Here is a 12115-nt window from a genome sequence, read left to right as displayed (position 1 = left end):
CTTTGATGTGCCTAAGCCTGAAGAAAGGAAGACAAGTAAAAAGGGAAAATGGTAGGGATGAACCCCCAAAAAATCCCATAATTATGCACCTTTTGATCACTCTCCAGTACTGTATTTGCAGAGCTAGATGTAAATTAAAAAATTATGCTTCAATTAAGCACTCACAATTACTATATGTATACTTGTGTAATATTCGACTCCATGCAATATTCGATTTCCATTTTTTATTGCATATATTAGGATTTTAGCATATACCCCATGTAATGTTCGAGTTTTGATTATATATTTGGAATCAAATATATAGTCTAAGATTCTGACACCTAAAAATTGAGTTAAAGAAGCTAACAGCTTAGAATATGCCTATAAAATGTATGAAAAATCAGTGTATACTCATTTCAAATCATTAAAATTAACTATAATAAACAAAAGGAAAAATCTTCCAACCTTCTTTGTTTACAATCCTTTTGTCATAACTACAGAAAGCTTGCCATGAAACCACTGTAACTAGTGTACAGTATAATCATCATACATTTTTATTCTTTAAAACCCCTTCAACCACTAAAACTAACAGACATTATAATAACCATTCATTTCTATTCTTTAATCTCTCTTTACTCGATTCCACTATTCTTTTAACTCTATCGCCCTGTTACTGTTTCTTATATCAGAAGTTTTCAAAATATTTTTATTCAATACCCTTCAGTATGTCGTCAAATGCACACAGGAAGGTTACTGCTAAATTTATATTGCAAGTGATTGCTTTTGCTGAAGCAAGCAACAATGTGCAAGCTGCTAACAAATGTGGTATATCAGAAAAGTGTCCGTGACTGGAGGAAGAAAACAGGAAGTTTAACTGAATTTACCACATCCTTTTTACCAAAAGAAAAAAATGTACAATTTGTGAATCATAAATGAAGAGAAATCAGCTGATGTAACACAAATGGCAGCTAATACTTGTTTACATTCAGGAAATGTAGGCTACACTTATAGCCTAGAACAGCCATAAATAAAGAAACAAACATAACAATAATAAAAGAATCTCAGATAAGTAGAACATTTGTATTTGTCTTTATTCTGCAAAAAAAAATAGTTCGTCAACTTCTGTGGAAGAAAATGCTATTTTGTTGACTTTCGATGTCAGGAAATCCAAAGCCTACAATTAGCGTAGTCCCAAAATCTTGTACTCTTCCAAAACTATACCTCATGTAACGTTCAACCCCAAAATTTCAGGCCATAAAATTGGTCTTTAAATATTGAACATTACACGAGTACATACAGTGTCTAATATTATACTTTCAGTTCTAAAATCTACTAAAAAACAAGTTTATGAAAACTTACCCAGCCTCATTTTTTCAACCATCTCTGAGTCTACAAATGAACGTAGTGCCATAGATATAGCATAGCGGATAGCCCCTGACTGACCTGTAGTTCCTCCACCTTCAACTTCAGCAACAACATCAACTGTGCCCAAAACACCAGAGAATTGTAATGGGAACAAAATCTGCAAAGATACAATAAACAAATGACATGGGGTCTCAATATAACAGTAATTATAATCAACTGCTAAACCTTTTGCTTTCCCATCCTAAAACCCATTTCCCACAAAATTTTAATTCAGAAACATATGACATATAACAGTATCAGATTTTTTTATGCATTTGCTGATGGGATGGAAACCTAATGCTCTTATCTTGCCCAGGCCTCACAGAAATCACAAACAGTAAGGGTTAACGTCAATGGAAGCCACATGTCTGACTCTAATCACAACATTAAAAGAATTCTACACGGTTACAGAGAGGAAAATTTTACCGAACTGAATCTAGTAATAATCTGATTGCTGAACTTGCTAGATACCTTCAGTAAAGCAAAGAATACAATATATATATTGTGCTATACCACCATTTGCAATTCCATCATCTTACTTTAGTCTCACTGTATTACTAAGCAGCTCTCTAAGGGAATGGTGATTAATTGTGCGTCGCTTATTAAAAAGTAGTTTCCTAGCATACAGCAGTGTGTATAATGAAAGAAGGTAAAGATGGCCACAATTTTTTGTTTTGTACTCAACAGAGAATTGAAAACTATCATCACAGGTGAATCCTGAGATAATACTATATATAATATAGCAGTCCTTGAGAATGCATGGTTTTCTGCTACATAATTCTCTAATCAAACACCCAAGTTAAACACTGCAATCATACAGAATTCCATACATATGGGGCCATTCAAAAATTACGTAACGCCTTAGGGGGCAGGGGGTTATGGTGAAGTGTCATGAGGGTGAGTGGGGGGAGGGGGGTGCAGCCATAGGTTACATAACATTTTCAGATTTTTTTCCTTTGTTTCTTTTGAAAAGATGTAAATGTAGAAGGACAAAAGACAGATAGTAAAGATTCTGCAACAGACTTCTATTATATTTTATTAATATTGAGAATATGGTACTGTATTTAATTTTTTTTTTTTTTTGCATAATTATATGTTTAAAAAATATCACAAACTCAACCCTTGTCTGTACTTCAACATTTTCTACTATATGTATTACTTGACATAGAATAATATCACAAACTCATTCCTTTTCTGAGCTCTGACATTCTCTACTTTATGCATAAATACGACTTAGAAAAATATCACAAATTAAATTAATCCTCTTCTAAACATGGCATAAGAGAGGCTAGACTTTAATATATTATTGCATTAAAAAAAGGGAAACATACTTATTCGAGGTGGGGGTTACTAGCTGATGTTACATAATTTTCTAGGGGTCTGAACTTGCATTATAAGGCATGACAAGGGGGAGGAGGGTAAAAAAATACCAAAAAAAAAGAGTGTTATGTAATTTTTGAACGGCCCTATGACTACAGAACAGAATATCAAAAGGTCAAGGCAATTACCATCATTGCAAATGTCATCTTCCAGCGCTCACCAGGTAAAGACACCATGAAGGATAAGGCTGCACTATGAAGTACTTGATAATGTTAAAGAAGTGGGCTTAAGATTTCACTGAACTTAACAGCCAAGGCCCAGATAACTCATATGATAAAATGAAATAAATTTACTAGAAGTGCCTAAGAGAAGTGTGTTCCTAGTCTCAGGTTATCCAACCAAAAACTATGGATGCTCTACGTTTTGGGGTGATACTGTATTAAGGATATAATATTATATTAATTGATTAGTTGATTATTTGTTAACTTCTTATTACAGTATTCATTTTATGTACACACTGGTTTGTGCCTCTGCTTGTAATTTAATTATTTTATGCATTCAAAAGTGGGACCTCAACTTGGCAAACCGCAGTAAGTACAATGCAAGGAGGAAAAAGCATGGCCACAATTTTTTCTGTAGTCAAAAGAGAATTGAAAACCATAATCACAGATAAGTCCTGAGATAATGCTCCTTGAGAATGGAAGGTTTTCCAGATTGAATATAGAAAATCACTACACAATCTTCTAACCAAACATTCACATTACAGGCAGTCCCCAGTTTATGGCAGGGGTTCTGTCCCTGGCGGCGCTGTAAATTGAAAATTGCCGTAACCTGAAGCATCATAATTATAATGGGAATAAACAGCACTTCAGCACTGTTAACGGTGCCGTATGTTCAGGTAACAGCACCATAAAGCGGGTAACGGTGCCGTAAATCCACTTACAGTGCCGAAAAATTGGGGTTAACTGCGCCATGAGGCAAGTGCCATAGGTTCAGAATGACATAACCCGAGCCTGACGTAACCCAGGGACTGCCTGTAATCATTTCAACCATACTGAAGCAACATGACACTGGAATTAGGAAGTCTCCATAGTATGACCACAAAACAGAATATCAAAATATCATTACATGTCATCTTCCCACCAGGTAAAGATATGATGAAGGGAAGTGTAAGGCTGCAATATGAGGTATTCAATAATGTTGAGAAAGTGGGCTTGACATTTCCCTGAACTTTACAGTCAGGGACCAGATAACTCATGTGACAGGATGAAGTAAATTTATTAAAAGTGTCTAAGTGAATTGTGTTCCTAGTCTCAGATTACCTTACACCAAAAACCATCGTGGCCATATGTACACCCAGATCAACGGGGTGGCGATGGGTTCTCCCCTCGGAGTCCTCTTCACCAATTTCTATATGGGCACTGTGGAGCAAAGGGTATTCGAAGATATACACCAACCAAGAATGTATGTGCACTACATCGACGACACCTTCGTCAGCGCCAATTCGCAAGAGGAGATCGAAAACCTGAGGCGTGCATTCCACAACCATAGCTGCCTCAGTTTCACGATCGAGCAGAGCCAAAACCGCTGCCTCCCCTTCCTTGACATCCTTGTGGAACAGAGAGAGGCCTCTTCTCTACGAGGGTCTACACGAAACACACGAACCTGGGCATGTGTATGAACGGGGCGAGCGAGTGCCCCGAGAGGTATAAGCGCTCCACCATCAGCACCTACGTCAGGAGGGCCCTCTCACACTGCTCCTCCTGGAACGACACACACGGAGAAATAGAACGTGTAGCCCAGACCCTCGTCGACAATGGACACCCAAACCAGAATATAGAAGAGTCTATCAAGGCGAACATCAATAGATGGTACCGTCAGGAACCTCGCCCCGATGCCCCTGAACGCATAGAGCTCTTCTATAAAGGACAATTTCCCCATAAATATAAAGAAGACGAACGCGCCCTCAAAAACATCATCGAAAATAATGTCAGCCCTGTTGACTCCAACAAGAATATACATCTGGTTATTTATTATAAGAGCAAAAAGACGAGCAGCCTGGTTATGCGTAACAACCCAGCCCCCCCTCAGCAGGACCCCTTGAAGAAAACCAACGTGGTATACCGGTACTCATGCCCCGTCCGAGGATGCCTCGGTTCTTACATCGGTATGACCACCATGCGTTTCTCCAAGAGGATTTCCTGCCACGCCCAAGAGGGGGCTATCTTTAATCATGCCAGGACCGTCCATAACCAGAAAATAGAAAGAAAAAACATAATCACGAACATTGAAATAATTGACCAAACTGCCGACCACCGCTGCCTACACCTCTTGGAAGCATTGCACATTGGGAAGGAGAAACCAACCCTCAACATTACACAGGAAATATTTCTCCTCCCCACGGCAGCCAGGAGACATGCACCGAGCGATCCCCATAGCGAACGTGCGAATCAAAATTCGGCATCGGAGGATCGAAATTCTTCCATTCATCCCCAGCACTACAACGCCGCTCGCACATCGACCTGGGAAAATAGGCTCCGCCCGAGGGTACATGCCCCTGGCAGCCAATCATAATTCAGCACTGATCAAGACCCCCCTATAAATACCAACCCGAACACCTCGTTTCTTCAGACCTTCTGCAACTACGTCCAGAGGATGACCAACGAGCTGGTCGAAACATGTCGACGGTACCTAAAATAGAACCTGAATCCAGACGAACGATTTCTGATTGGATATTTTAATAAAAGACTACCCATATTCCGCACACTATCCTTTTCCAACATGAATATCGGGCAGTTGCTGACTACCATCGCTGAGCCCGAAAAGCGAATCATAAGGAAGATAGAAAAGACACTATATAAGATAAATTCGCATAATACAGCCATCCTTTTTAATAAGACCTATTATTATTATTATTATTATTATTATTATTATTATTATTATTATTATTATTATTATTGCCATTGTCAGAAAGGAAAGCAGCTGCAAATCAGGGTACTTTCGTCTCCAAAAACGACAAAACATCAGTGAGTTACTGGCAGAATGCAGTAACCCTGAAAACTCAGTATTGGAAAGAGAGAGAAACTCTACTGTAGAGTATATAGATTGAATGCAGCAATAACATTCAACACTACATTTTTGACAGAAGGTCTACTACCTATATATTATTATTATTATTATTATTATTATTATTATTATTATTATTATTATTATTATTATTATTATAACCAGACCATAAGTTGTACTATTGATTCACAGGGATGGAATAGAGGAATAGCCTAAGAGGTGAAAAATGAAACATGACATACTTGAAAGTGGATTATCAAGTTGGAAAAAACTAAATGTAATTTCTTGGGATATCAATCTTGATTCTTAAAAGGCACAATAAAATAATATCTAGTCATACACTTAGTTTTGCCAAAATTAAAACTTAGCAATGTTCTGGTAAATATTCATAAAACCCAAATCATTCACCCAATTTTTATGGGCTAATTTTCAAACTAACCAATTATGTTTCTCATTCTTGGCTTGGCCAAGGAGTACCAGCATCAGTACCCTTGTGACATGTTGGTGAAAATAATGCATTATTACAAAGGAGAGAGGGATTGAAATCATCATGGTTAAAACATGATGACTGGTAAGAGTATTTAAAGATTTGCATGGAGTACCTGATAAATCTAGTATCTAAACTTGTTAAAAAAGTTATACTGCTAGATTATGAATCGTATTCTTTCAACCTATGAGTTCAAGAATAAAAACCAAATGAATGTGTTTGCATGCAAACATTTATATTTCAAAGATAGCCTACTATAGTAGGAAATATCCATACCTGCTCTCTATCTTGAATGTTGCTGAAAAATAGTATATCTTTTTTATTAATTGTCACCTTTCCTGAACCCCTTCCATATATTGTGACAGTAGCAGTGGACGTTTTTCTTCTTCCGGTTGCTGTCATGTATGGAACACCTCCAGCAGTGAACATAAGCTATAAAGAGGAAACAAAAACAGAAAATCAAGAAATTTGTTTACAGTATTTTATATACCTTGTAAGCATTAAGTAGGTACAGCTGTGTACAGTACACATATTTATAAAAGCAATTAATTTTGCAAATATACCTCTGAATTCTAATGATAAGTAAATCAACATTTTAAATTGAATGATAATTGCAAAACACTGGCTAAGCCAGGCTGTAAGTACTTTAAACAAATTGTGCCACACTATCAGCTATGCAAGTCAGCTCCAGGGCACCCTATCATGAAGGTTAAATGCCACCTTTGTTGAACTGAATAAAGAATTTAGGCCAAAGGTAATTCAGCACTGAACTGGAAATTGACGGTAAAAGGTTTGAAAGGTGTAATGGAAAGAAAACCTTGCAGTTGCACTATGAATCAATTGTTAGGAGAGGGTGGAAAGTAAGACGGAAGAAAGAGAATATGAAAGGATGTACAGTAAAAGGAACGAAAGGGGTTGCAGCTAGGGGCCAAAGGCACTCTGCAATGAATCTTAAGTAACGCCTACAGTGTACTGCACGAGGTGCACTGACGGCATTAACCCCCCCCCCTAAGGAGGCCACATTTGTTACTTAGTGGATTTCATTACAGGAAAGGGCAGACCCCTGAGCTGTCCATTAAGTTGAGGTGAATATACTACACATGGGTTCATTTATGTATTTACCTAAAAATTATTATTAAAGTAGATTACACAGACCACTAAGTTCAATTTCAAGATTTCTCTAAATCTCATACAAAGAATTTGTTCCACAATGAGAACTGTAAATTGGATGATGGTAAAGCTGAAGAACTACAACAGCTGGGTGGGAAGAAACAAAAAAAACAATTGAAATGTAAAAGGTGTGTTGTTACCACTGCTGGGATAAAAGCCAGCAGTTTACACATACCCCAAATAGGGAAGTTCTAGTATTTAAGAAAAGCTCTACCTAAATTTATCAATTCGAAACATCTATTAACTCAAAGAACAAAATGACTAACTTCATACACATCTTTTTAATTGAAAAGCTTCTTAGCTAGCAAACCACTTCGCTGTATTACAGAACTTTGCAAAAATATATAAACAGTGTAAAGGGATAGAAAAAAAAGCACAGCAGAATTATACAGTTTGAAGATGAGAAAATAAAAGGATGAAACCTTCAAACTTGCTACAAACACATGTGGACCAGAACTTAGGACTAGTTTGTGGCTTTAAGTCCCTAAGGAGATTCCACCTTCATCACCACTCACACTCACAACAACTTTGTCAATTAGAAATTACAGTACTAATACAGTATTAGAATCATGATGGACTACACAAGCTATGAGAACTTGGGTGCAAACAATTCCTTATCCATTCAGTTATTAAACTTTGCATGTTTGCCATTTTGCAGCACAGAAATATTAGTCTACTCTTTGGGGAGGATTTTAAGAAAAGCTCTAGAACAGATATGAGGCCTTAATTATGCTGTGGACCTAAGCAAAATTATACCTAAATGATCTATTATGCATCAAACATTTATTATAAACAATGTATGAAATATGAGCTTTCCAAGCGTATATTAATGATTAACTTCACAGTTTGGCTAATAATTATCAAAGTGTTTATAATTTTCAGGATAAAAAGCTTTCTCACCATATGCTGTCACTGCATTTTGGTTATTTTTTTAATAGAAAAGTTAGGATACTGAATACAATTAAACATACACTGGATGCTAAAGTTCCACGGACGAGTCAAAAAAACTGACAACACATAAAACAGAAAATGAACAAGAAAACATGAAAAACTTATTCCCTTACCTTTGGAATCTCCTGCAAGAACAGTACACTCACTTTCTCTTTTCTATAACTCATGATAAAATCTTTTTCTCTATATGAAAGTGGATGTGCGACTAGACGATTCATTGACTTGATGAAGAATTCGTACTGAAATAAAATTATGCCATACTTCTCATCATCAAGAAAAAGCAACCCACTTTTGTAAAATAATCAAATATCTGAAACCTTGAACTCTTAAGTTAGCTAACTCAACAGCCTGAAAAAGATTTTTCTCAAACTTAAAACAAGGCGGCCATACAGTACTGGAAAATTTTCTTAGATGAAGTGAACAAAGCATAACGATGACTCAAACTGCCAGGCTGTCTCACATTCTACTAGGCCTTCTATTATCAGATACAATGTTGTTCCCAATAATGACTATAGATAAACATTTAAACCCCCTGCACTTATCAATTTATGTTTCACATCATATTATCATTATTATTGTTGGATAATTTAACCAGAGTGATTATTAACTTCATGAAGTACGATCTGTTAACAAGTGAAGGGTGAAGATTGTCAAAATACATAGTTAAAGAGGTTTGAGAGCAAGACAGGAATAGACTACAGAGAACAGATGAAGCTGGGCTGAATAGGAAGCCAAAAAATCCATTTTGCCACCTAGCAATTGCTGCCAAGGAACTGAAGGTTGTACCTCATATAGGTTCAGATAAACATGAAACAAAACTATGTAGAAATCTATACAGGTTTAGGTTATTGTTAATTTTTTTTACTATGTAACTCTTCAGGCACTTGCACTGTGTCCCAATGCTGCCAAAATCTCCCAGCCCATACCATTTGTTCAGAGGGAGAACAACAATAGCAAGGTAAAACAAAAAGAACAAAAAACTTATATAACCCACACTAAGCAATGATGTGTGTAAAACAAAGAGGAATTTATTTCAAGACAATCAAAAATAGCAACCCAAGTCAATATTCTTTCTACACATACTTGCAGAAGAGTTAAGGTACTAGTGAGCTCATCTGCTTTTTTCATTTAAATATGTAATATGAATTGTGCAACTAGTCTGGAAGTGACATACTGAGGTCATCTTACGTGAGTAAGTATGGATTACGACAAAAATGAAACAGGTAACTTTACTGATGTCCATGGTACACACAAGGGAATTGTAAACGTTTCCTACTTTTCTTGCTATTTCCTCTTTGGAAAAATATGTTCTCTGCACCTCCCCATGCTGACGGTTCTTCACAGCATCCCTTCAGCCAAGGCTGTATAACTTTCCCTCTTTTACTTTTCACACATTCCCTAGCTCTCTTCACTTAACTGTTCATTTTTTTCTTACACCAATTTTCATCATTTATTTATGAATTAATCTTTTTGTGCTGGGCACATGGGTATGGAAATCTGACTTGGTGCTCTTATTAAATCAGTTAAAAATAAAGTCGGTTTTTTCCCCAGGAGGGTCAAATTACAGACTTGAATATCTATTTTGATTCATTGTTTTATTAATGAATGAAGCAAATATGAGTGGAAATTATGCCTAGGCTTAAGGACATAAGGATGATGATGAGGAAGAAGAGACAGAGGAGGAGGAAGAAGGGCAAGTAGAGACCTGATCCCAAAGAAGCTAGCTATCTCTCGAAGATTTATAAAAATTATGCCTGGAAGACATACAACTACTTCCAAATCTTCATATTACTACTACTTTAACACAAATGCAATTTTCTTCCTTTAACTTTCTTGGTTAATTTCATTTGTTTTACATCTTAGAGTGCACTTCACTTCATAAAATATTTCATTAACAGGTAAAATAAAAATTCATAAAAAACTTCATTAACAGGTAAAAAAAATTATGTTGATAAAAAACACTTGAATACTTACATGATAATCTTTCATGGCTTCAACAATTTTTTTTTCTAATTCTTCCTTAGTCAACCATTCTGATCCACCAAAGCTCCTTGAAAAAATCAATGACATAACAGCATGAGTCTTTTCACAATAAATTCTTGACACACAAGTGGCAGCCAACAATAAGTACAGAATATTATGCATTTAGGACAAAAATACAAGGGGCAAAAAATAAAAATATTGAGAAAATATGCTATGTAAGTTTTAAAAAAGGAAACCAACAATGGTAATACCTATCTCAGGGATGTTAAACTTAGTCTAGATGCAATTAAAATTCATCACTGACTAAACATATTGAATCAGACTTCACTCAGTCTTGGAAAGGTTGTTTATATAGCACATTTTCACATGGATAACTGTAATCAGCACTCAAGACAATGGTAATAAGATCCCCAGTAGCTTGTCAGTTTTATTCAAAACAGAAAGTTTTCTGAAATTTTTCACAAGAAGTAAAAAATTTAATTATAGAAATGCTATATATCATCATTTATGCCTGGAACTCTGAATGGTGGTGGTGATATCAGGATAAAAAAGAAAACTGATCTAAACTGCAAAGGTAAAGCTTAAGGGATGAATGCCCAAAGAAACAATCAATTGGTAAGATTTGTAAGACTGCAGGGAATCTCATCAACTAACAAAGTCTGAGTAATGAATTTTACCTTTGGAGGGGAGCTAATATGTAAGAATTTTCTGCAATTTAAGTAACATTACATGAATTTCACTACCATAAAGATAAAGTACAGTAGTTATGAGCATGATGTCCTGTACCTCAATAGACAGAGTAGAAGATATATATATACTTTTTTGTACTGGAAAAATTAAAAAGACTAATAACCATGGGAGTGTCTTTTGCATATCTATGATGTCAAACATATATGCAGCTTGTCCCTTTACGAGATTAGACATGAAACGACTTCTCTCCAATCTCTTCTTTCTCGTGCCCTTTCTGCTTCAATTCCCCCACAATCTAGGTCTTTTTTTATGTTCTTTTTCCAAAATTTCCTAGGCATTCCTATAAGTCTTCATCCTGTTACTTTCATATCTACTATTTTTTATACTAAATTTTCTTCATCCCTTCTCATGACATCCAAAACATCTCAGTCTGAGATCTCTGCTAGTATTTTCTAGCCACTAAACACCACATTTCATTGCCATTTCCTAAATGTTAATATGATCTTCCCATAGCACTTTGGTAAAGAGCTTTAGCAATTTACAGTAACAACTCAAAATCTTTATTTGCTTTGTCAGTGTCCATGCCTTTGCTCACATAGTACAACTTTTCTTGACACATCTTCAACCTCCAGTGGTCCTCCTAGCTGTGGCAGAGCTCCACCAGGAAGAGAACAACTCAGCGGAAAGCAACACGAGGTAAGTGGACATGAGAAAATGTAAGTAGAGTGCAAAGTATGCAAATTTGTAAAATGACAATCTGATGCTTCCTCGTGACTGTATTTATCTAGTGTAGAAAATATAAAAAACTGAACATTTTCGTCATAAAAAATTGCTGTTAAAATTTGAAACATGTATTTCAGCAATTGCTATTTAAAGTAAGGCAAAGCCTACCAAAACTAGGAACTGGCAGGGGTATAAAAGACAATTGCCTGGTGAAAAGCTTCATCTAGGCAGAATGTATAACCCAACTGTATAAAAAACACATGAAAATGACACTCAGAAAACTTGTCAAGCAAAACACTTGAAATATGTTTCTAAAAAAAACACAATACAAACATAACATTA

General features: G+C 35.9%; 1 protein-coding gene across 1 annotated transcript in view; it reads right to left on the bottom strand.

The window, feature by feature from the left end:
• The window catches only part of mRpS9 (mitochondrial ribosomal protein S9), a 36686-nt gene that overhangs the window by 6274 nt on the left and 18297 nt on the right, over nucleotides 1-12115 (bottom strand). The window contains exons 6-9 of the mRNA XM_067097853.1: nucleotides 10352-10427; nucleotides 8491-8616; nucleotides 6533-6688; nucleotides 1339-1501 (exon numbers count right to left, since the gene is read on the bottom strand). Coding sequence (XP_066953954.1) covers nucleotides 1339-1501; nucleotides 6533-6688; nucleotides 8491-8616; nucleotides 10352-10427 — 521 coding nt within the window. The remainder of the gene's footprint in view (nucleotides 1-1338; nucleotides 1502-6532; nucleotides 6689-8490; nucleotides 8617-10351; nucleotides 10428-12115) is intronic.

The sequence above is a fragment of the Macrobrachium rosenbergii genome, chromosome 54 (assembly GCF_040412425.1).
Source record: "Macrobrachium rosenbergii isolate ZJJX-2024 chromosome 54, ASM4041242v1, whole genome shotgun sequence".
Classification (NCBI taxonomy): domain Eukaryota; kingdom Metazoa; phylum Arthropoda; class Malacostraca; order Decapoda; family Palaemonidae; genus Macrobrachium; species Macrobrachium rosenbergii.
This window is presented reverse-complemented; position numbering and strand designations above follow the sequence as displayed.